A 26,614-nucleotide genomic window follows, 5' to 3' on the forward strand; every position below is an offset into this window, starting at 1 on the left:
TTTACTCTATTATTACTAGATCTGGTATGTCTAGATGTAACATTACTGTCTATGTACAAGTTTACTCTATTATTACATGTCATAAATGTCTAGATGTAACATTACTGTCTATGTACCTATGTAAACGAGACGAAAGTGAAGTTGAAAATGGTGCGCAGTAGTGCAAATACTTGTCCAGACCACTAATACTTGTCCAGACCGCCTCCAACCCGTCCAGCCTGGCTCTGCGGCTCTGCAGATACCCCCTATTGCCTGGGCTTGACATTGTGCGCTCGTTACTCTCCTCAGATGAGCCGGTGTATGTACCACTACCAGCAGCTTAGGTTACAACTTTCCTGTTTGCATTAGTTTTTTATTAAAAACGTGCATTTATTATAATTTTTTATTTTATTTTTTACAAAATATAGTATCTGATTTCACACAGCTGTTCACACACTAGTTTCAGGGTCAGTCTATAGTAGGTCTACCCAATCACGTGGCGAGACGAGTGGTTATGTTTATGAAACGCACTATGAATTGAAAATGGGGGACCCTGATGTAAACAAGACGAAAGTCTTTCTCTGGTCTGCATCCCCTTAACAATTGTCTCTGGTCTGCATCCCCTTAACAATTGTGTGTATTGAGCCGTACTGTATTGTACCGATTCTGCAATCTGTTAATAAAGTTTTCATTCATTCATTCATCATTCACCAAGAAAACTGTTTTTGCTCTCACGTGACTTCCTTTTATGAGTATTCTCACTTGCCATTGGATGACATTGACTGCCACGCCCCCATGCGACCCATTTCCCCGCGAACAAGCGCTGGCTGGCGGGGAAGCTGCTCGGGTGATATATAAAGGCTCATCGGGGTATCATCCTTAATCACCCAGTACAATAACATTCATTTAGATTTTTTTAAGGACTGAAGAAGTGAAGATGGCAAAGCAAAGCTCAATTTTCAATTTTTTCAACAAGTCTCCGCCACTGGCTTCAAAGAAGCTGAAGCCAAGTCCTTCTCCCGTCGAGGCAGACGTGCCTTCCTCCGTGAAGTCCAGCTCCTCTCCGAAGGAGCAAGCGAAACTAGCAGCACCACAACAACAACAACAACAGCAGCCCACCAAGGCTAAAGTTAAACCAAATAGCCGCTCGAAGGCTGTGAAAGGGGGGTTCAGCAAACTCTTTGGCGACAAGACGCCAACAACAACAACCAAGGAGAGGTAAGAATGATGATGGGGTCCAGTATACTTGCTGGTTTTCTTACCGCATCCTGGTTAGCTGTCCCCGTGCACTGACTGCACCACGGTACAGGCCTGGCTGTCTCTATTTGGAATAAAGTTATTGTTGTCTAGCACAGCGATCAAATGAAAGCCATCAAGCACTATGAATTGAAAATGGGGGACCCTGATGTAAACAAGACGCACGTCTTTCTCTGGTCTGCATCCCCTTAACACTTTGAGTGCCAACGATGCTATATTTGACTTGAGCTGTACTGTATTGTACCCATTCTGCAATCTGTTAAATAAAGTTTTCATTCATTCAGCAACTGATTTATGTGATATATGTCACAAATTTAATATGTCACAAATGTAACAGTACTATATACCTGTGTATGTCCCTATGCCATTTAATGTCATGATGTCATGTATGTTGTCGTGTATGTCATAAATGTCATGATGAATTGAAAATGGGGGACCCTGATGTAAACAAGACAAACGTCTTTCTCTGGTCTGCATCCCCTTAACACTTTGAGTGCCAACAACGCTATATGTCGTTAGTTAATGCCGACCGTTGAATGCCAGCGACGACATGCAGCGTTTTATTGTAGTTTTTTTTTATTATTAGCGATTTGAATTCATATTTCATCAATCTAGTCTCACGTTAGTGCTGCAAACTCTCTCTGAGCTCCATTGGGAAAATACCGCCCCCTATCGTCTCTCCCTGTTATACTGCACCCCATTGGATTAGACTGAATGAAAGGGGGGGGGGGAATCCAGTTTCCTCATTTTACTTCTCCGGCAAGCCATCCGAAGAGATCCAAGTCATTGCCGAGCCGCAAAACAGCGTGGAATACATATTTCCAGTACCCAGCGCTGAATCAATAAACGCGATCGATATTTGGAATGGCGATCAGGAATTGGAATAATCTTTTTGGAGAACATCTGATCTGAGGTAAGGAATCTATTTTACCAGTCTTAGGATAATCAGAGCTGTTTTCACAAGAGATATCAGCGTGTGCCATATGTGTGTGCGCTGATCAGGAAATGAGAGAATAGATTTTTCAGCTCGCTTCTCTAGCGTGCATAATATACTATCGATAATCTAGCGTTTATTTGAAAACGATTCATAAATAGGCCAAAAAATTACAGCGTTTTTTGTGTATTCCAGAATATTCCAGTAAATGCTGTTTATCACAGAATCTTTATATTTTCCTGAAACTTTCAAGAAAACAAGGGGTTTTCAAAATGGTATAAAACGGAAATGAACCGATAAAAAACAATCCGTTAACTTTCGACAATGTTGACTGCAAACAAGTCATTGATAAGCGATGGCCAGATTAGACACAGACATAATTTAAGACATAGTTTATGGACTTTATGCGTTCACAACGCTATCATTGAAGTGGGTGCTGGCATTCAACCATGTTTTGAGACGGGGACCCGTGGCATCCAAAGTGTTAACAATTGTGTGTATTGAGCCGTACTGTATTGTACCCATTCTGCAATCTGTTAATAAAGTTTTCAATCAATCAATGGAAATTCTTCAATCTGACGGGTGCATTCCATTACTACTAAACTGCCATGGTAAACATGCGTATGGTGCATTCGGTCGGTCCTCGTCAAATCAAGACGAGATGGTGTTCGGGCGCTATAGTTAGGTAATGAAGTCAGGACCAATCGGATGCAACTTAAGGAAGGCAGCCAGTTTATCCAACCTTTCTTCCTTGATGTAGGTCGTTTGATCGATGCTTAGGAATGGTTATGAATGATGTCTCATCATGATACTCATGTTCATGTTCATAATAACTCAAAGTAATTCTGTACTGACTGCAGCTTGAAGGATACAACAGCTACTGAGAGAACTTGCTTCTAAACTGGAACAGAGGGTTGTTTAAATCTGTTTAGTTAATTTAAAATCTGAACTCGGTCTGCTTTCAGGTGAGTTGATTTCAGGGGGTCTGTTTTAAAGCTGGCATTTTGTTCTGCTAAATTGAGCCATTAACCCCCAGAGTCGGGTGTCCCATAACCCACAGGTGTATGACATCAGTTATCAGTAATAGAGATTTAAATGCTTGCTGGATAAGCGCCAGCGTACGAAGACCGACCGTCTGATCTCAAACCTACCAAAGTCAGCCCATGTTATCCCACTTATTAGGGACCTGCACTGGCTCCCCATCGCTGCACGAATCCGCTTCAAGGTCCTCAACCTGGCATATTGCGCGGCGAAGGGAACGGCTCCCGCTTACCTCTGGTCAATGGTCTCTACACACTCGCTAACTACTGTACACACCCTCAAGACCCCTCCGCTCTACATCCTCTGGCCGCCTCAGACCCACTCCTATCCGAGCTCCGGGAGGGTCATCAAAGAGAAGCCGCCTATTCTCTGTCCTCGCTCCACAATGGTGGAACGAACTTCCCATCACAGTTAGGACAGCCGAACCCTGACCGACTAAACACACTTCTTCAATCAATATCTGAAAAAAAACACTCCTTACTGTATTATACCATCATGCACTCTTAGTTCCTACTATACTAACACCCTGAAGAAGGCCATGTGTAGGCCGAAACATGTCGGTTTTTTAAAGAATTTCTAAATAATGTAAGTCAACAAATAAAGGCTTTTAAAAATTTGTAGAGCTGCCTTGGATCTCAACTTTTCTTCTATAAACGAATCCTACCCCGGATTTAATCCAAAGAGCACCTACCGAAACAAAACAAGAACGCTGAAGCCCTCTCCATATCCTCTTTTTTATACTAATATGTCTTTACTACTATGCACTCAACACTGCAGCACCCAGGTTTCAGCACTGTTTGATGAACATTGTTACTCAGCTGTAAGAGTTGTACCCTTCCTGCTGACTTGTTGTACAGTAAGTCGCTTTGGATAGAAGTGTCAGCTAAATGACAAAATGTAAAGTATATTTGCACCACGAAGGGTAAGTGAAAAATCGCAACTCGTAAACTCTAGTATCCTGGAACCTGCCAGAGTTGACCTCTGGTATTTACCATTTGGTCGGCCATTCAAGTGCAACTTCCTTGTAGTAAACTGGGTAATTTCTGACTTAACGAGTTGACGAGGACCGACCGGACGCACCATTAGTACCAACTCTGAGGAGCTGTTCGCCTGTTCCGTTTTCACCCCACTGGTGCTGCTTTGAATTTGTTGTAATTTCTTATCTACTATCTTTGGTAGTACTTGAGTTAGTCAAGTCCTAGTATTTGATGAATACTAGAGAAAAGCTGATGCCCAATACCATTTTCACTTTAAAAAAATATATATATATATTTACAAGTTGATGAGGATTGAAACTTTTTTGCAAATTAAAAGTTGGGAAGGAATTTGAGGACTGCTTTGACCAGTCACAGTCCATAAATAACCCTCTAAAGAGTTTTCCTTCTCCCCCCCAGCCTCCCATGTCCTTTCAGTGCAGGTGCCCTGGTATGGACAAAGCTGGAGGGACACCCCTGGTGGCCATGCATGGTAGTGCCCCAGCCTCTGAGTGGGCAGCAGATGAGGGGCCGTGGACGGGACCAACGCATACACGTCCATTTCTTTGACGAGCCTCCTACAAGGGGATGGGTCAGCAGCAAATACGTACGAGAGTACAAAGGTGAGCTTGAGATGGTCACGGAGTAGAACGTACCCATGTTATTCTTCTGACCTTCATGTTCTTACTTAACACTTTCAGCGCCGGCCCGTTTTAGCCATCTCTACCCGCTAGATGGCCAGCTTGATAGTCGTTTCCGCTGTGTTTCACTGTGTTTGCAAAGTTGTGTGTGTGTTCTGTATTATAGCTGTGGAGACAATGCTGTGGCTCATTTGACAGACACTACTTGTAGTGCAACATGGGAAAAAAAAGTTTGTTTCTACACACTGTAGTTTGTAGTTTATTACACGCTAAACATCGTGCATTTCCAAGATAATCCAGTCTTTTTTCATAGATGGCGAGATAAAACGCGTTATGTGCAATAAGCCCGAATCGTTCTGGTTGATTCCCTGAACCCCCAAATACTCCCAAATCAAAGGTATATAACATGTACATATGTACCTTCACAAAATCATCAGAGGGGGGGGGGGGGGCAGGGGGACAGGACGTTTTAACTCAAAACTGTGATCGTGTTTGCCGAGCATGTTTTACGTCCGGTAAAACACAGAACTGTGATCGTTAGAAAAACACGTTTCAGGTTCGGTAAAATAGACCTAGAATATACCTTACCTTAGCCAGAAGGTATTCTAAAAAGAATAATTCCAAGTGATCGCATCGCCATCGCGATTACCAGTGTATATGTATATACACGTTTCGATGGTAAAATACGCTTAGGCAACGGAATTTCGAGGCGTTCAATGTGAATCTCTGTTCAAGCAGGAGGTGGAGCGTGTATCCACGCCAATGCAATTCCAGTTCAGACACAGACGATACTGCCACCTGGTGATAGTCGATCGGCATTGCAATTCCAACTTATACAAACGACCATGGGACGGCTAGAATGACCCGTATGATTTATAACGGGGACCAGAGGAAAAATATCAAAGGATCTAAAAAAAAAAATGAATATTACGTGTTTGGCGCTCAACCGCTGGCGAGCGAACACACGTGATTGGCGCAGAAAGTGTTAAAGGGGATATTTCTTACTTACTTCTTCCTTGAGTCATATTTCTTACTTAGTGGAATGCCACCCATTGTAAGAATTAGGGATGCTCGATATTGGCTTTTTTACCTATACCGATATTGTCCAACTCTTAATTTCCGATACCGATATCAACCGATACCGATATATGCAGGGTTTCCCCCCCCCCAAAAAAATGGAATAATTTCAGGTAATTAACATTACATATCTCTTGTTGTTGAATTAACACAACATTATGCATACTTTTGACAATAAATAAAATCAGAATTTGTTCTTACTTGCTTGCCTGGGTAAATAAAGGTTATAGAAATGTAAAAAAAATTGAAAACCGATACCGATATTTTCCGATATCACATTTTAATGCCGATATCGGCCGATAATATCGGTAGGCCGATAATATCGGTAGGCCGATAATATCGGACATCCCTAGTAAGAATCCATATGTTCTTCCTGTGCCCCAGGACAGTTCAGTCAGTATGTGTGAACATGCACCGCTCTCTCCTAAATTGATTGTTACTTTGACGTATTTCCCGTATTTCACGTTAGCCTAGCTTAGCACAATGAATGGAAGAGGACAGTGCCGGTTAGCCTTCGAAAGAGGCGTTAGTTAGTTGGATAATGCCTAAGCTAACCGGCACTGTCCTCTTCCATTCATTGTGCTAAGCTAGGCTAACGGGGCAGCCAGATAGCTTTCTACTTAACGCACAGAGAGGAAACTGGTATCTATCTTCTTGTCTCTCTCCGGAGAAGACGGTAAGCTAATTGACCCAAATGTTGGCGTGTTCCTTTTTAAAGGGGAACTATCTTATAAATGGCCTTTTTCAGTGTTTAGCATTGTTTCCTGGCTATGTGGACTTGTATTAACACTTTGGGTGCCGGGAGCCGTCTTTAGACGTCTTTGCTGGCCATGCTAAAGTTGCCGGGGGACGCTGTACGTCGTCTTTATATCAATATTTCAAAAATCTGCGATCGGATTCATAATGTCCCTCCGCTGGCCTGAGATCCACCAGCAGGACCCACTGAGCTCTCTGGCGGTTCAGGAGCGCCATCTGGTGGCCGATCGGCGCAAGCGCTTAACAGGAAGCGCACTAGAGGTTTTGCTAGACGTCCGTATTGCTTCCGGCCACTCGGTACATGTCCCGTGACTCTAGCTCGTCACTCTACATAGCGATCGATTGCCAATAACTCGATAAACAACATGATTTGGACGTATATACCATTATACAAGCTGGAGATGGACCGGGTAATAATATATCCCATAATGATAAAATTTCTACTCGACGATGATCGCCCAACGGCGCGCGGAGACTGGGGTGAGTTTCAGCGTGTAACGTTACCGTCTTCGATAATAACTGATATTATCAACATTTGACCCACATTAGATGATTGGTATAACGCTGCCCACGGAATTATAAACGCCCCCTCGCCCATCCGGTCAACATCAGATGACGTGTAGTAACTTCTAGAAGTACGTCTAGTTGGAATTTTTTATATCGCGCTGATTGCCATCAAACTGTATTTCATCATCAATATAATGCATTTGGGGCTATATATCACGTTCTGGAGAAAGCTGCAGAAAGAGATGAAAACATACTTATACATTAGACCATACTTTACTATGAATATGTGAATGAAAAAGTTTAACGTTGCTACACAATGAACAATACATATAGGACTTTGAATGGGCCCTAATAATGGCAATGTAGCAATAGAATTTAAAAAGTTATAGCCCTGCAAAGAAGGGGACTTTCTCCATAGACAAATAGCGCTGGCAATCTATGGTATATCATTAATTTAACCTTAGGCAACCAAAGTGTTAATATGATCTATGTCTCTAATTCTCATATTGGCGCATTCTTCCAATTCTCCTCTCACAATATTCACCCTCACTGAACTGAGTCATTCTGAAAATGTGATGATCTGTGATGTCAGAGAGACTCGGCTGCATGATAATCTGCTGCGGGCGAGACTCAAACGGGCCCAGGCTCAAAACGGCTTGAGATCTTGAGGTAGAAAAATGCTGTTTTTGAGGACTTTATTAGAAATACAAAACAATGAATTAAAAAAAATAAAAAAATTACAGAGGTGTTCCATAGACTCACAGGAATTGTGTAAAAGTGCCCAAATAGTGAAAGAAATAGTAAAATAGTTCCCCTTTAATATCTCACCTAAAAACGCCCTGTGGCCCTTCAGGCTCCGACAGCCTCGAGGCTAGAACCGGCGGAGTGTTCTTCAGCAGCAAGCCTGTGATCCGCCGCGGGATGGAGCTCGCCGACGCCGTCATGTCCGACAGCCCCGAGAAGAGACTGGAGATGCCCCTCTGCACGGATCCATCGGACGACGAGGAAGAGTACGAGGACGACATGGAGGTGACCGTGATGGATCGGATTAATAGATGTTGATAATGTAGACATTTTAAATATACATTTTTCTTTGTCTTTTTTTGTTCTTTATAACCTCTTATCCATCGGGCCAAAAATGGGGCTAGTTTTGCATAACACGCCTGACGATTGCGTACCCAAAGTAAAGTAAAAAAAAATGCTATTTGTGCACTTATAGCGCATGCACGAGTTTGGTCTCTTGAAAGGAAACATTCTGAACTTTCTTCCACAACAGGAAGAATCACTCTTAGAGTGCTAAAACTTTTGTTTACTCAAGTTTTTTTGTTTACTTCCTGTTTGAGTTCCAGCTGAGAGGTAGGAGCTGGAAAACATAACGGTTCCATAGCCTGAAGTCTTATCTACAGTACAGGTCCAACGTTGATAACAATCCCACGGAAAATGTGTGTTTTACACGTGTTTTTATAATGCGTGTGCCGGCAATAATTCGGCATGATTATCCAAAAAATGGCCGTCCGCTGCCTTCATTCAGACGTCACTGCGAGTCGAAGCAAAGAACTTGTTGGTCTTCTACCCCTTTGTCGTCGACAGTCCTCCTCGCGTGGGATAGCGTTGGCTCCAGAATTTCATTGGCTACGAAGGCGGTCAATCATTTTCACCGTCGGTATATTACACAAGGGCTGATTCCTATACGGTAAACGGAGAGAAGAAGTTTGTTTGGAGAACTTCTCATTGGCCATCCAAATCGATGAGCGGTCCGCCATTGTGGACGGATTATTACCGATACAAGGATTACAAAAACATCTGTAAAACACACATTTTCCGTGGGATTGTTGTTATAAACTTTGGACCTGTACTGTAGATAAGACTTCAGGCTATGGAACCGTTATGTTTTCCAGCTGCTGGAACTCAAAAACAGGCATCTGGCAACAAGTAAACAAAACGTGAGTCACTTTAATTTTTATTTCAGTGTGTTCAAACTTCTAACTCTATTACATTAGCACTCAGAGTGATTCTTCTCCTGTTGTGGAAGACAGTTCAGAATGTTTCCTTTCAAAAGAGGCCAGACTCACGCATGTGCTATAAGGTCGCTTTCACATATAGTTTTGGTGGACTCGGTGCGGTTCTGGGGGTGAAGTTGCAACATTGTTGCATTCTTCATTTGGTTCGCCTGCGTTCACATAGAAATCTGTGAGGCGGACCGAGACCTTCTGAACAATGTCACGCGGTCGAAAAGGGCGCTTGTCTATTGGACAGTGGAAATGTGTGTGTGGCTGTGAGCCCGTGTGTGTGTCTGTGTGTGGACTGTCTGCGAGCCCTGTCTCCAGATCAGCGGAGGCGAATTTTGACATGGCATTGATCCATTGTTCTATTGAAGCACATTACCACCATCCTCTCGCTAAACAATGCTGCGAGCAGTGGTAAGGTAATAATAGTATTGACGTGGCATTGATCCAATGCCGTGCACCTCGGTAATAATAATAAGCCGTGTTTTTTCTTCCTTCTTCCCAAGATGCACAGTTAGATAGATAGATAGATAGATAGAGAGATTAGATGCAGTGTGCTTGTTTTGCAGTGAGTGCTGCGAGCAGTGATAATAATAATCACTTCCTATATTTGGTTCGCGTTTGGTCCGCTGAAGCCGAACCGAGACCTACGTTTTCAGGCGGACCAGAGTTCGCCTGTTTGGTCCGCGAACCGAGTTCGACGCGCATTCACACAAACCCGAAAAACCGGACTATCGAATTCTGGTCCGAAAGTCCGGACCAAACAGCCCCTGTGTGAAAGCGACCTAAGTGGTTCAAGTAATAAATCGCATTACTTTGGGTATGAAATCGTTTTATGCCAAATGTGCCCTCAGCATAAGGGGGTTAAGAGGTTAAACATAATGTCATTTGGGTATTTGTTGATCGCTCTCAGGGCAATGTTGTGGGTATTTTTATATATTCATGTGCTCTCAGGTGGACAAGTCGACTCTGACCGACGAGGAGGTCAGCGACGACGAGGAAGATCAGGAACAAGAGAAGAAGAAGCTCTCCAAGCCCAGCCGTCGCTCATCTCGCGCTTCGACGGAAAATGGAAACCAGCCCAAGCGGCGCCGCATTGTCGTGGCGTCGGACAGCGAAGACTCCGGCGAGGAGTTCAAACCGGAGAAAGCTGCTGCAGCTAGCAGTGAGGAGGAGGAAGAGGCCGTGAACAGTGGAGAAGAAGAAGAGGAAGAAGAAGAGGAGGAGGAAGAGGAGGAAGAAAGTGAGGAGGAATCCGAACTGGACAGCCCGGTCAAGCCCCTGAAGCGTAAACGTCCCGCGGAGAAGCCCGCGGCTAAACCAAAAGCCAAGAGCCCCACCACCACCACCACCACACCCGCTCCCGCTCCTAGAAAAGCCCCGTTGGCCGCCGTCCCCTCTGACACCAAGTCACGGTTGTCGGCGTTCTCTGCCCCCGACGGCGGCTTCGAGAGCCAGGCAGCGAACGGGTCGGGCGGCGGCGGCGCAGTGGCCACGGTTTGGGACCACGAGAAGCTGGAGTGGCAGCAGGATGGCAGGAGGAAAGACGGCCGGCGGCGGCGGCAGACGGACGGCGACTACGACCCCGCCACCCTGTACGTCCCGGAGGACTTCCTCAACAGGACCACCCCCGGCATGAGGCGCTGGTGGCAGATCAAGTCGACGATGTTCGACACCGTGATCTTCTTCAAGGTGGGCAAGTTCTACGAGCTGTATCACATGGACGCCGTCGTGGGCGTCAACGAGCTGAACCTGACCTTCATGAAGGGCACCTGGGCCCACTCGGGCTTCCCGGAGATCGGCTTTGGACGTTTCTCCGACGGCCTGGTCCAGAAGGGCTACAAGGTGGCCCGCGTGGAGCAGACGGAGACCGTGGAGATGATGGAGACTCGCTGCAAGACCATGCTTAGGCCCACGAAGTTTGACCGTGTGGTGAGACGAGAGGTGTGCCGAATAATCACACGGGGGACCCAGACCTACAGCGTGTTGGACGGCGCCCCCTCGGAGACCCAGAGCAAGTACCTGCTCAGCCTGAAGGAGAAGGCCGAGGGCGAGAGCTCGGGCGGCGGTCGTACTTACGGGGTCAGCTTCGTCGATACCTCCGTGGGTTATTTCCACGTCGGTCAGTTCCAAGACGACCGTCATTGCTCTCGCCTGCGCACCCTGGTGGCACACTTCCCTCCTGCCCAGGTGCTTTTTGAAAAGGGGAACCCGTCTGTTGAGACGCGGAAAATCTTGAAGGCTTCCCTGTCCGCCGCTATGCAGGAGGGGCTGAATGCAGGCTCTCAGTTTTGGGACGCTCAGAAGACGCTGAAGACGCTGGCGGAAGAGGACTACTTCAAAGAGAGCGTTGGGAAGGATCAGGAGACCAGCAACAATACTCTCCCCGCTGTGCTTAAAAGCATGACCTCTGAGAGTGATTCATTGTGCCTCACCCCTAAGGAGGGTTATGAACAGGCTCTTTCAGCACTGGGCGGATCCATCTTCTATCTGAAGAAGTGTCTAGTGGACCAGGAGCTGCTCTCCATGGCCAACTTTGAAGAGTACGTCCCTGTCGATGTGGCGATGGAGAAATCGGTCGGCTCCTCCAGCTTCTTTGCCCAGACTCGCCAGCGCATGGTCCTGGACGGCGTGACGCTGGCCAACCTAGAGATCCTCCAGAACGGGTCGGGAGGAACCGAGGGGACGCTGTTGGAGCGCCTGGACACCTGCTCGACCCCGTTTGGCAAAAGGCTCCTCAAACAGTGGCTCTGCGCCCCTCTCTGTAACCCCAAATCCATCTGTGACCGACTGGACGCACTGGAGGACCTAATGGGTGCCCAGGCCCAGGCTACCGAGGTGTCGGAGCTCCTGAAGAAGCTCCCGGATCTGGAGCGTCTCCTGAGCAAGATCCACAGCATTGGCACTCCTCTGAACAAGGGTCAGGACCACCCAGACAGCCGAGCGGTCCTCTACGAGGAGGTCACCTACAGTAAGCGCAAGATAGCGGACTTCCTGTCGGCACTGGAGGGCTTCAAGACCATGCAAGAGATCATTTCGGCCCTCGCTCAGGTCTCTGGAGATTTCCGCTCCGCGTTGCTGTGCCAAGTTGTCAACTTGAAAGCCAACAGGGAGGACGGCCTCTTCCCCGACCTCTCGGCGGAACTCAAGCGCTGGGACACTGCCTTCGACCATCAGAAAGCCCGCACCACCGGCGTTATAACCCCCAAGGCCGGCTTCGATCCAGAGTTTGACCAGGCTCTGGGCGGAATAAAGGACTGCGAGAGAGATCTGCAAGAGTACCTGGACAGACAGAAGAAGAGACTGGGCTGCAAGAGCATGGTCTACTGGGGCACCGGGCGCAACCGCTACCAGATGGAAGTCCCCGAGAGCATCTCGGAGAGGAACATCCCAGAGGAGTACGACGTGAAGTCGACCAAGAAAGGCTGGAAGCGCTATGTGACCAAGGAGTCCGAGCGGCTGTTCTCGGCGCTGCAGGGCATTGAGGAGAAGAGAGACGCCGCCTTGAAGGACTGCATGAGGAGGCTCTTCTACAACTTTGACAAGAACTACAGAGACTGGCAGACTGGCGTGGAGTGCATGGCCGTGCTAGGTAAATATGACTCATTCACATTACACAATATTCATATTACTAGGTAAATAATATGACACATTCATATTACACAATATTCATATTACTAGGTAAATATGCCACATTCATATTACACAATATTCATATTACTAGGTAAATATGACACATTCATATGACACAATATTCATATTACTAGGTAAATATGACACATTCATATTACACAATATTCATATTACTAGGTAAATATTATACATTGATACTACACAATATTCATATGACTAGGTAAATATTACACATTCATATGACTAGGTAAATATTACACATTCATATTACTAGGTAAATATTAAACATTCATATGACACAATATTCATATTACTAGGTAAATATTAAACATTCATATTTCACAATATTCATATTACTAGGTAAATATTACACATTCATATTACTAGGTAAATATTGCACAATATTCATATTACTAGGTACATTTTACATTATTTTTTTTTAAACTTTGACCAGTCACCTGGTTCTTTTAGCGTTTATCGCTTTTTCTTCGCATTCATACTTGGTCAAGTTCGACCGACAGAAGCAGGCTGAAAGGGTTCAGATGGGGGGGAAAGACACTCTCGGAAAGGCACGGCTGCCGTCCGGGATTCGAACGCGCTCAGCCCCAGATCCGCGCGAGCGCGGTTGTCCACGGCGCTGAAATAGCACTCGCGGTACGTGGTGAGCTACTGGAGCTCCCCTCATTTTACATTCTTATTACACAATATTCATTCATATTACTAGGTAAATATTACACATTCATATTACTAGGTAAATATGACTCATATTACACAATATTCATATTACTAGGTTAATATTACACATTCATATGACACAATATTCATATTCATAGGTAAATAATATTACACATTCATATTACACAATATTCATATTACCGGTACTAGGTAAATAGGAAATAAATGTCTTTAGTGTATGGAACATCATGATTTCTTTCCAGGCTCGGCTATCTTTTTGCTGTTACTAAATGGTAGACTCAGCATAGAAAATATCATCCAGTTTCTGTGAAGGATTTAGGTGGCAGGTGTTTCCTGAATCCTTTTCCTGCACCTTCTTACAGATATACTTAGATATTAGGGGTGTAACGGTACACAAAATCCACGGTTCGGTACGTACCTCAGTTTTGAAGTCACGGTTCGGTATTATTTTCGGTACGGGGGGGGGGGGTGTAATACAAAAAAAAATTGCTTCATTTATCTATTTATTTAACTGTATTAAACAATATAAAACGAATTGGCCATAATTTACTGAGCAAACGAATGCTTACTGCTGTAACCTACTAATAACACTTTATTATTATATAGCAGATGCCTTGGAGGATAAGTCGTGGACAACTGTAGCGTGTGCTTGTTTATACATAGCCCCTTTCATGACTCTGATGCTTGAATGCAGGGCTTGCATCAGTCACGAAAGGGGCTTGTTTATACAGAGCTGGTATGACTTGCTGGCTGAAATACGGACGAGAGGGAACTATATTATTATAGCTATATTACTTTTAACATGTGCTTAAACCCAGTGTTCTCGACAACGGAGTACGGTCGATAGGGCTGGGCGATATAACGATAAACATCGCGATATATTTTAATAATCGATATCGAATATCGAAATAAAAAAAATAATCGAAAATGTTTTCGCTTTTAAACCAGCTGCAGCCTGAGAACTGGAGTGTGAGGGGATGTAACACTAAAGATGGCGGCAATGACAAAGAATTTCTGCAAAATAAACATACATCTGTTGTTAAAAAAAAGATATATATATTTTTTTTATACTTTCTTTATACGGTCGCAGATCTGCTGCTATAAAAACACCTATGGTGTTTGTTATTGCTTTGGCCCGGTCTGAATTGATAGCAAGATGCTGCTTGAATGCCACGGGGAGCTGGGTTTGCACTAGGATCTGTTTCTTCCGTGTACCAGTGATATTCACATTCGGGTGATGCCGTTTCAAATGTGTGATAAAGTTCGCAATAAAGTTGAACAATGACATGGCTCTGGCTGGTCAGTTAGTATTGACTCGCCATACTAAGGCTAATATGCTATGCTGAATTACAGCTCTCGTTCAGTGTAGCTGCACGCTGCGTGGGATGAACAAACAACATCCGGTTAGTTGTGCATGTTATATTAGGGCCGGGGGGATTTAAAAGTTCTGCAAAAAAAGGTTCCGTACCGTTGCAATCGTTTGGTGCACAGCGCGTACTGTACCGGAGGACCACATTGAGGCGGTACAGTATGGATTCGCGTACCGTTACACCCCTATTAGATATTGTTACTGAGTGATGAAAACCTTGCATTTCCAAAGTCACTATTGTTCACCGAACTACACCCCCATAGTAATGAATGGAGGTCTACTTTGGTAGAAAACCACAACCTGCTCACAACAAGATCTGTGTATTATCTTGAGTAACCGGATCATGATTTATGGAAAGAGATCGCTTTTGGGTTTCTTTTCAAATTATTTTATTTTGCCACTTTGAACAACACAACCAAGTGCCATTCAGCTCCATTGTATCGGAGTGACGGCAGACATTTCTGCGGCAGATATCATCAAAACAAATCGCACAAACGGTCTGGATGGATAGATTGCACTCCGGGTATGGGGAAAAGATGTTCTTTTTGTTGTTTTGGGGTGAACCTGTCACTTTTTTTTTATAGAAGCAACGCACTTAATAAACTGGCAATATCATTATCTCACTAACTTAACATTCATTCATTCACTCTCATTTAGCCAGTCTGTTCCTAGTGGCAGCTCAGTCATGGGACATTGTGTAAAACCAGTTCAGTCCAATACTACATCTATGACACTGTCCTTTTGTCCTTTGCGCCTCTCCAGACGTGCTGCTGGGCCTGGTGCGCTACAGCCAGGGGGGAGACGGGCCGATGGCCAGGCCCCAGGTGCTGCTCCCAGAGGATGACCAGTCGGTCCCCTTCCTGGAGCTCGTGGGGTCCCGCCACCCCTGTGTCACCAAGACCTTCTTCGGCGACGATTTCATTCCCAACGACATCTTCATCGGCTGTCCTGCTAGCGATGAGGAGGAGGGGAAGGGGAAGGGCCAGGCCCCCTGCGTCCTCGTCACAGGACCCAACATGGGCGGAAAGTCCACCCTCATGAGACAGGTGGGGGGCCACTGATTTATAAAATGATGATACAGATTCCTCTTGTGTAGAAATCAGGAACTTAAACTGCTAGAAAGAGCTGTGGTATTTATTTATTTTACATGTACAATGTACTGTAAGTCTATTTTCAAGGGGTTCATTTCAGAATAGTAGACCCATTTTGGCAAAAATAAAGGTAACTGGTCGAGTTTAAATATTTATAAAAAAGAAATATATATATTTTTCTTTTATCAACCGCTTGTTCTTGGCATGTCGGTAACAATTTGTAAGAGTAGTAGGTCTCAACTTGTTTTTAAAATGGTGGATATCACCATTTTGGAATGAATTACCGGTACAAGTGTCTCTCCTGTGTGGCTTCAGTGTGGACTGGTGGTGGTTCTGGCCCAGCTGGGCTGCTACGTTCCTGCGGAGAGCCTGCGCTGCACCCCGGTGGACAGAGTCTTCACCAGGCTGGGCGCCTCCGACCGCATCATGGCAGGTAAACGGCTCGCATGATCATGTCTCTTATCAGAGGGGCTGAACGCTCCCAGTAGAACATGCTGCCCTAGCTTGAAACGGTTTCATGTTCAGTTCTTGTAAAATGCAAAAATAAATGATTTAAATAATAATAATAATTCATTTGATTTATATAGCGCTTCTCAATGACCCGAAGTCGCTGACAGTAGTTATAGTAAAAACAAAGAAACAAAAAAGGAACATGAGACCATGGGGGAAAACAGCATGAGATAACACAAAAAGACAGAGCGACAGGAACAGACATCAATCGGTTTACTCAACTACTCAACTACAGAATGTTGTTGATGTTGCATTATCATTTGAGATTACCCCCCCCCCCCCCACACACACACACACACACACACACACACATGCATTTATGTGGGGACATTACATAGACGCTAGAATAGATTGAAATCAGGACACACAAATTCTAATAACATTTTCTCTGTTATCTGGCTAACTTGTGACTCTTTTGTGAAATAGTCCTCTGAGGGCGCCCCAAGTGGCGAACCACGTAACGCGCTGCGTCGCGGCACGGCCAACCCGGGTTCGATTCCCGGACCCGGCGTTCTTTGCCGAATGTCTTCCCCTGCTCTTGTCACCCATTTCCTCCTCGCCCTCTTTCTCTCTACCGGACTGCCCGGTAGTAAAAATGCAATAAAAATCTACAAAAACATATATTAAAAAGAAAAAAGAAAAAATCCTCTGAGCCCCCCCCCCCCCCTTTTTTGTGGGATAGGCTGACACGACCTAACCTTAACCCAATGTGTCTTCTTCAGGGGAGAGTACCTTCTTTGTGGAGCTGAGTGAGACGTCCAGCATCCTGCACCACGGGACCCGACACTCTCTGGTGCTCCTGGACGAGCTGGGTAAAATAACTGTTCCGTTCATCGCTGTGAGAACCAGAGTCATGGGACATCTTCGTCTTCTATACTTGGCTATAGGGCTGTCCCCGACTAAGGATTTGGATGGTCGACTATGATTGGCCAAAATGTGCCGTTAGTCGACTATTGGTCGACTAAAAAATAAAAATAAAAAAAATTTAATATTTTTGTAAAACAAAAAATTATTTTGTATCATTCCATTTGGGCTGTGGGCTGTGCTTAATGTCTGAAGGAGTCGACGGAAGGCTTCTTGTCCTCTGCAAAAGCATGCAATTGGTCCACTGATGGATACATCTTGATATTTGTCTAGTCTAGTGTGTTCATTAGATGGGTGAAATCCTCTTTCAGTGCCTCTGTGCCTGTTTTCGTAGGCAGTTAGCCTCTGGTATGCGTGCCATTAGTGTTAGCCACGCTTCTAGGCCTCTTTTCTTTTGGAAAGAATGATATATATATATTTTTTTTTTAATTATTATAAATTATTATTATTTTTTATATATATATCTATATATATATAGATATATATATTCGACTAAGAGGTTGGCCAGTCGACTACGGCTCCTTTCGACCGATTAGTCGACTAATCGACTAATAGGGGTCAGCCCTACTTGGCTACTATTTCTTTTAAAGCATATACTGTATGCACATGTCTGTTCCATGTTTTCGTTTAAAGCCAAACTGATGAGTGAGAATCTCTGGTGAGAATGTACATTTCTGTTCTATACAATAAGATTCTCTCCAGCACCTTAGAGAGTACGCTAATGCAATTGGCCTATAGTTGTCTTTGCTGTTAATTTTACCTGTCTTGTCTTTGATAACGGGCACAAGTTGAACTGCTATCATGGAGTCGGATGGAAACGGAAATGTATTGATGATCGGTATACAGTCCAAAAGCCTGAATATCATATCCGTTTGTTCTTGTGAGTTTAGTTTATTGCATTGGGTTATTTAGCCATGACAGATCATTTACATCTAGAGTCCCTGGGCAGGAAGCTAAAAAAGGGAACCACTACAAATAGTAGAGTACATCAGATACTAGGGGTGGGAATCGCCAGAGACCTCACGATACGATACTATCGCGATACGTGTGTCACGATACGATAGTATCGCAATACTAAATATATCGCGATACGCTGAGTATTGTGATTTTTTTTAATTTTTTTTTATCACATTTAATTTATTACCTTTTTTCCACTGCAAAGTAAAACTTTGTCAACATGTTTTATCTAATAAAATAAAGTTCAGTCTGTTCATCTCACTTCAATAATTGTTATTGCAGAACATGGTATTACTATTTTCTCAAGCAGACAGATGTAAACACTGTAATCTGTGTTGCATGTACCTGACAAACTGAACTGTTTGTATTACAGTCATATTACAACTTAACTGAATGCACATGTGTGCGTGTGGACTACTGTACTATTACAGGTATTGAAATGAACAATGCAACTTCCTTATACAAAAAAAATACTTTTTTTATGAATAATTAAATATCGATACTTGGCGTCCCTACGTATCGATTTCCCCCCCCCCACCCCTATCGGATACCTATACCCATGTTGGAAAACAGTTGGTTCCATACACAGGTTTATATCAGTGATCACATGACTGGTCTGTCTTAAGCCATGTTTTAAGTGCATTTAGAAATACTGAAGCTTGTGCTTCTCTGATGCGGGTGGGGATCGTGTTCCAGTTACCTGCTGCTCTGACTGAAAAATGCTGATTGTCCAAAAACAGTTTTCCCAAATAATGAAAGACGTTCAACGATTTGCAGGCAGGGGCACAGCCACGTACGACGGCACAGCGATAGCCAGTGCTGTGGTGAAGGAGCTGGCGGAGAAGATCTGCTGTCGTACGCTCTTCTCTACACATTACCATTCTCTGGTGGAGGACTACACCAGCAACCCTGCCGTCAGACTGGGACACATGGTGAGATCATTCACGCAGTGATCATCATATACTGAATCTGTTGTGAGGGTGATAGTCTGACTTAGAACATAAAAAAAAAATCTGCAAAATGTGCCTTTTTATTAGTTGAGAGACACAGTTCCACTATGTATTTTGTTCATATTTTGAATCCACGATCCATATTTTGAGCCCAATCCGTATTGAAGAAATGGCGCCCTCTAGGCTCCCCTGCACAGTATTACAAAAACGCAAGCGGCAGTCAGAACAACCTTGCACTCTCCCAGCCCCACACACACACAGTGGCCACTCCCCCCTGCTATACACACTCTGGCCACTCCCCCCTGCTATACACACACTGTGCCCCCCCCCCCCCCCCCCCCCCCCCCCCCCCCCGCTTGTATCCTTTCGGCAACAAACCCTTCCGCGTTGCTCTGATTGGCCAGCGATCTATGCTCATTTCGCCCATACGCCCGCGCATGAGCCGCGATAAGCACCTCAGGCAGGCAGGAATACTAAACTCGAGTTAACCTAATTTATACAAATGGAAGTATTGATTTCGCCGTAACGAATCATTAAAAAAATATACCCTTAACTGGAATATGTTGTTTCTTTACACGTATGTTGGATTACGTAATTGGTTTGTCATGACAAACTAATAAAAAGTCGCGAATCAACCGGTGGTTAATATCCCTGTGGCTGTGTGGTGTGGTTGTAGGCACGAAAATGCAGCTCGAACTACCCGTTATATTAAATTAATTGCTGTTTAACTTGTCCGTGTCCAGTCCTTTCGATTAGCCCCACCGTTCATTGTAAACAATGATGCATGTAATTATATTAACGTTACTGTGTGTTGTTGTAGCTATGTTAATATAATAGGATAACCACCGGTTAATTCACGATTTTTTTTTTATTTGTTTGTCACGACAAACCAATTACATAATCCAACATATGTGTAAAGAAACAACATATTCCAGTTAACGGTATATATTTTTAATGATTCGTTACGGCGAAATCAATACTTCCATTTGTATAAATTAGGTTACCTGCCTGCCTGAGGGGCTTATCGCAGCCCAGCCCCACACGCTCTGGCCACTCCCCCCTGCCATACACACTCTGGCCACTCCCCCCTGCCCCACACGCTCTGGCCACTCCCCCCTGCTATACACGCTCTGGCCACTCCCCCCTGCCATACACGCTCTGGCCACTCCCCCCTGCTATACACGCTCTGGCCACTCCCCCCTGCTATACACACACTGGCCACTCCCCCCTGCTATACACACTCTGGCCACTCCCCCCTGCTATACACGCTCTGGCCACTCCCCCCTGCCATACACGCTCTGGCCACTCCCCCCTGCTATACACTCTCTGGCCACTCCCCCCTGCTATACACGCTCTGGCCACTCCCCCCTGCTATACACGCTCTGGCCACTCCCCCCTGCTATACACGCTCTGGCCACTCCCCCCTGCTATACACACTCTGGCCACTCCCCCCTGCTATACACACTCTGGCCACTCCCCCCTGCTATACACACTCTGGCCACTCCCCCCTGCTATACACACTCTGGCCACTCCCCCCTGCTATACACACTCTGGCCACTCCCCCCTGCTATACACACTCTGGCCACTCCCCCCTGCTATACACACTCTGGCCACTCCCCCCTGCTATACACACTCTGGCCACTCCCCCCTGCTATACACACTCTGGCCACTACCCCCTGCTATACACACTCTGGCCACTCCCCCCTGCTATACACACTCTGGCCACTACCCCCTGCTATACACACTCTGGCCACTCCCCCCTGCTATACACACTCTGGCCACTCCCCCCTGCTATACACACTCTGGCCACTCCCCCCTAGGATTATAAGGATAATGTAACCTGCTACAGCCAGCAGTGATATCTTTCTAACCAAGGATAATGTAACCTGATACATTTTCTGGACAGGTACAGAGCTATATATATTCAGTAGGAGGAATGTAAATCTACCCTCAGAATGGAGCCTGGGGGTCCCAGCATGTTCTCTCTCTCTCTCTCGCTCTCTCTCTCTCTCGCTCTCTCACTCTACTATCTATCTATCTATCTATCTATCTATCTATCTATCTATCTATCTATCTATCTATCTAGGAGGAATGTAAATCTTAACTGTGTCCATGCTTTGTCTCCTGAAGGCCTGCATGGTGGAGAATGAATGTGAGGATCCCAGCCAGGAAACCATCACCTTCCTCTACAAGTTCATCGCAGGGGCTTGTCCCAAGAGCTACGGCTTCAACGCCGCCCGCCTCGCCAGCCTCCCGGAGGAGGTCATCCAGGCAGGGCACAGGAAGGCCCGAGAGTTCGAGCAGAGCACCATCAGCCTCAGAGTCTTCAAGTAGGTCTTATACTACATGTATGGTCATGTTCAAGTAGGTCTTATACTACATGTATGGTCATGTTCAAGTAGGTCTTATACTACATGTATGGTCATGTTCAAGTAGGTCTTATACTACATGTATGTTCAAGTAGGTCTTATACTACATGTATGTTCAAGTAGGTCTTATACTACATGTATGTTCAAGTAGGTCTTATACTACATGTATGGTCAAGTAGGTCTTATACTACATGTATGTTCAAGTAGGTCTTATACTACATGTATGGTCAAGTAGGTCTTATACTACATGTATGTTCAAGTAGGTCTTATACTACATGTATGTTCAAGTAGGTCTTATACTACATGTATGTTCAAGTAGGTCTTATACTACATGTATGGTCATGTTCAAGTAGGTCTTATACTACATGTATGGTCATGTTCAAGTAGGTCTTATACTACATGTATGGTCATGTTCAAGTAGGTCTTATACTACATGTATGGTCATGTTCAAGTAGGTCTTATACTACATGTATGGTAATGTTCAAGTAGGTCTTATACTACATGTATGGTAATGTTCAAGTAGGTCTTATACTACATGTATGGTCATGTTCAAGTAGGTCTTATAACTACATGTATGGTCATGTTCAAGTAGGTCTTATACTACATGTATGGTCATGTTCAAGTAGGTCTTATACTACATGTATGGTCATGTTCAAGTAGGTCTTATACTACTTGTATGGTCATGTTCAAGTAGGTCTTATACTACATGTATGGTCATGTTCAATTAGGTCTTATACTACGGTACATGTATGGGAAAAGGGCCTTCATGTTCTCTGCTCCCTCTGCCTGGAATGGACTTCAAAAAAACGTTGAAACTGCAGGCCCTCACTACCATAATCTGATTTTAAAGTTCAAATTAAGGGCATTTTAAAGAATGAGATGGGAGAATGTCGCTGCTTCACTGCATAATGTGGTGTTATATTTTTAACCTGACCTTCTCTCCCCAGCAACCTCCTGCGGAGCCTCACCTTCCATCCTCTTTCTACTTTTTTACCCTATTACCCTCCAATCTCCCCCAATCCCATTCAATCTAATTTGCTGCAGCTCGAATGTATCCCCTTGCCCCACTTTGCCTTTTATGTCTCTGTCTGTGTTTTGTGTATTTTTGTATATATTCTTTTTGTTTTTGCTGCCATTTTGGCCAGGTCTTGCTCGAAAAAGAGATCTTTGATCTCAAGTGACTACCTGGTAAAATAAAGGTAAAATAAAAAAAGATTATGGTAATATTCAAGTTGGTCTTATACTACTTGTATGGTCATGTTCAAGTAGGTCTTATACTACATGTATAATAATATTTAAGTAGGTCTTATACTAGTATGGTCATGTTCAAGTAGGTCTTATACTACATGTATAATAATATTTAAGTAGGTCTTATACTAGTATGGTCATGTTCAAGTAGGTCTTATACTACTTGTATAGTCATATTCAATTAGGTCTTATACTACTTGTATGGTCATGTTCTTATACTACATGTAGTCATTAGGGGTGTGACGGTATTCGTACCAAACCGCTGCGGTACGGGACCTTTGGTTCAGTACGCACTGTGTACGAATATAACTTGTGCAAAGGGCCGGGTGTTATTCGATCAGCCCACACACCACAGAGAGATTACCTGTAATTTAGCATAGCCTCATAGTAGTATGGTGAACGCAAACAAGCCAGAGCTAGAAGACCAATCCCCCCCCCGCTTCATGTTTATCACACCTTGTTCAGAGGCGTGTTGCTGTGTATGAATGTCCGTTCTAGGCCATAAACGTTCATTAATTTGATCTCTCTCTCCGAGAGACAGCCCTTTCTCAATCTAGCACCAATTCCCCCTCACGCACTGAGAGGGGGTGTACAAAACCTTTGTCCTGGACCAACGAGAACATACATCTTTAAAAAGGTGCTATAAATAACATTCAGCCACTACATATCGCACTAGAGCACCAGCATGTCATTTATCCAATCGGGTGCATTGTATGTGGGGAAATGGGAAGTAGGGAGGGGATACATGCCTGCAACATGTAAACAACATTCCTCCAAACATCTTTTAAAACAGTGTTTCTCAACTGGTGGGTCGCAACCCAAAAGTGGGTGGCGGGGCCATTTTGAGTGGGTTGTGTGTAAAAAGTAAAAAAAAGAAAGAAAAAAATGTGCACTACCTATCTTTGTGAAAGTGGCTTCTCAGCTCTGGTCCAGCTGAAGACAAAGCAGAGGAACAGATTGGACATAGAGTACAACCTCAGAGTTGCTTTGTCTACCATCACCCCATACTTTGAGACTCTTGTCAGGAGCAAACAACATCCCCAGTTATCCCATTAGTTCCCTGGGATGTTAAGCTAAGAAGGATATATTTATTATTATTTTATTTCATTGTGTTTAGCCCTAGTTGCACTTTTGTTGCAACCCCAGTTATCCCATTAGTTCCCCCAAACTTACTGTAGGTCTGTTATGTTAAGCTAAGAAGTCTGCTAAGAAGCATAATTATTTATTATTTTATTCCATTGGGTTTTTAGCCCTAGCTGCACTTTTGTAATTGCAACCCCAGTTATCCCATTAGTTCCCCCAAACTTAGGTTTGTTATGTTAAGCTAAGAAGCATTATTCATTATTTTATTTCATTGGGTTTTTAGCCCTAGTTGTACTGTTTTGTGTTTTGTGTTCATGTTTTTAACAGTGCATGGAAGATTACTGCAAAAAGTTTTTTGAAATAAATCAAGTCGTTAAAAGATTTGGGTCGCGACTTATGTTGGGTCCCGAGGCTAGACCAGTTGAGAACCACTGTTTTAAAAGTCTGATACATTTTGGGGGGGGGGGGCGAAGCGAAGCAATACTTTCACTCTGCACCTTTCTAAAAGCTCTGGATGTATTTTTCTTTAATGATTACTCGACATATAGATTGAGTTGAACACTGTATCCATCTGGTTACTGAACACCATGTTCTCCTTGCAGGAAGCTCTGCCAGTTTGCTGAAGACCCCCTACTGGACAGAGCCGGCATTGCTCCCCTGCTTCAGATGATCAGCAACCTGTGAACAACATGTTCTTTTTGTTCAGTTTATATTGCATTGTTTATATATATTTTGTAGTTTCCACCCAATCTCAACTAGCAAAAGAATACACTACTGTAATGATCTAATAAAGTTTATTAAAAAAAAATTACCACTTTTCTCATCTAGGAAATTAAACCCTTTCAATTCACACTAGCATCTACATAATGGTTATTGAATACTTCACAATATATTAAGTCTAGATGTTATGATACATGCATACAATTCAGGCTGTATGAGAAGAACCCAGTCACCAATACACATGAATGGGGAAGAAGGTAAAAACAAAGCAATGAAACCATATAGAGCTGTATAGATGCCTGCCTCAGCTTCAGGAGGGGAAGAAGCCAGTTTGTGAAAATCTCCAGCAACATTGTCAAACATGTGGGAAAAAAACATCCAAGATATACAAGCAACTGGGCCAGCAGTGCTTTCACAAGACTTGTTTCTTTTCAGATCACTCGTCAGAATGGAGTATTTATTCATTCACAAACGTTTGGATGATATTCAAACATCCTCCCCTATGGAGTAAGAAATTGTACCTTTTATGGAAGGAGTGGCACTTTCTTTTGGTGACTAGGCACAACAGAGCCCGACTGGGAAGAAACACATTTTATTGTCTGCATGGTGTCCTTAGCATTTCCAGAACTAGTGCAGATCGTTCCGTGTTGCCGCTCGCAGCTTTCTTGAGAACCGCTCATCCAATCAACTTCACATTGGACACTGGCAATACACCGGTGTGAGGTCGACCGGTTTGAGGAAATCGAAAGACAAGATTCCTTCCATTTCAGTTGGATACACAGACTGGAGAGCGTCTGGTAAGGTTGACTGGGGTTTTATTGGAACGTTCACATTTTAAAATCAAGTCTTAACTGCCACTGTTTGAATTCAATTGACTACCTTCCAATTTAGGGCTGACCTCAAGTCAAATAGTTACTTTAAAAGAATCAACATTACAATAAATGTCCCGCAGCATAGTTATGCAATAATCTTTTAAATTACTATTTCACTTTCTAATCTTTAAAAGGGAGCAGCCCTATTCCTATTAGTCATGCCACTCATGAGCAAATATGTCTTTGGCCTTATTTGCTCACAAGGAATCAAATTCCTTATGTTGCAAGGAAGGTTGGACTTGGTAAGTAAATACCAACCGCTAACTAACAATACTATACAAAAAAAAATTATGCAAAAAAATTATAATAACACGAGGGAGAACAGAAATATCACGTGGGTTCATACAGACATGAAAACATTGTATAAACCTACAATATCTGATTCTATTCCAAACAGATCAGGTCGTAACAAGTCTTGTAAAAGCATATGAACAATTATCTATACATTTTTTTTCGCTCTCCCTCTTCAAAACGAAAAATAAGCCAACATTGCTGGAGAAAATGCTTAGTGTTTATCTTCTCTTTTCTCGGTTCTCTTTCACAGAAAGAACTTAGATACGGCGACATGAGTACAATTACAGCAAGTCTAGGGTGTAATAACAAAATGGAAAAAAATACATTTAACAAAATAAGACATTCAAGTAGAGTAAGATTTCCGCATGAAAATACAAAACTACACAAAAAAAAGCAATAAAATCAAATCAACATGTTCTTAAAAAACAAAAGAAAGCAGAAGTGCTAGGTCATTTCTTTACACCCCCCCCCCCCCTTAGATATTTATATATGAGCATGACTGCTGCCCAGAGATGGAAGCATTGTATCGGGCCTCAGGCCTCCACAAGGAAGCCATGTCTTGGAACATCTCTTTCCACGATCAGGGTCCATGTACAGTGAATGTACGGTCGCCCAAGTCTCTAAAAGATCAGCCCGGTGGCACTCCATCTCCTGCAGCACACAGCGTCTATCAGCCGCTCAGCCCCTGAGTCCATTTCCTGCTCCCTCTCTCTCTCGCTCTCTCTTTCCCGTTGAGGAGTCTTGTTTGTTGAGAAATTGCAGGAAAAGAATAAAAGCGAGGCGTCC

The 26,614-nt window shown here is 44.0% G+C and overlaps 1 protein-coding gene across 1 annotated transcript; it reads left to right on the forward strand.

Annotated features, from left to right (window-relative positions):
* Nucleotides 1-805: 805 nt before the first annotated feature.
* msh6 (mutS homolog 6 (E. coli)) lies at nucleotides 806-26,528 on the forward strand. Its single transcript, XM_084321621.1, has 10 exons — nucleotides 806-1,197; nucleotides 4,606-4,808; nucleotides 8,020-8,195; nucleotides 10,127-12,764; nucleotides 15,633-15,916; nucleotides 16,277-16,394; nucleotides 17,194-17,283; nucleotides 19,070-19,224; nucleotides 21,373-21,572; nucleotides 24,545-26,528. Exons 1-10 carry the CDS (start codon nucleotides 917-919, stop codon nucleotides 24,624-24,626), a joined length of 4,227 nt encoding a protein of 1,408 aa, XP_084177747.1. The 5' UTR covers nucleotides 806-916; the 3' UTR covers nucleotides 24,627-26,528.
* Nucleotides 26,529-26,614: the final 86 nt, after the last annotated feature.

Source organism: Notolepis coatsorum (genome assembly GCF_963971535.1).
Source record: "Notolepis coatsorum genome assembly, chromosome: 9".
In the NCBI taxonomy this organism is placed as follows: Eukaryota; Metazoa; Chordata; class Actinopteri; order Aulopiformes; family Paralepididae; genus Notolepis; species Notolepis coatsorum.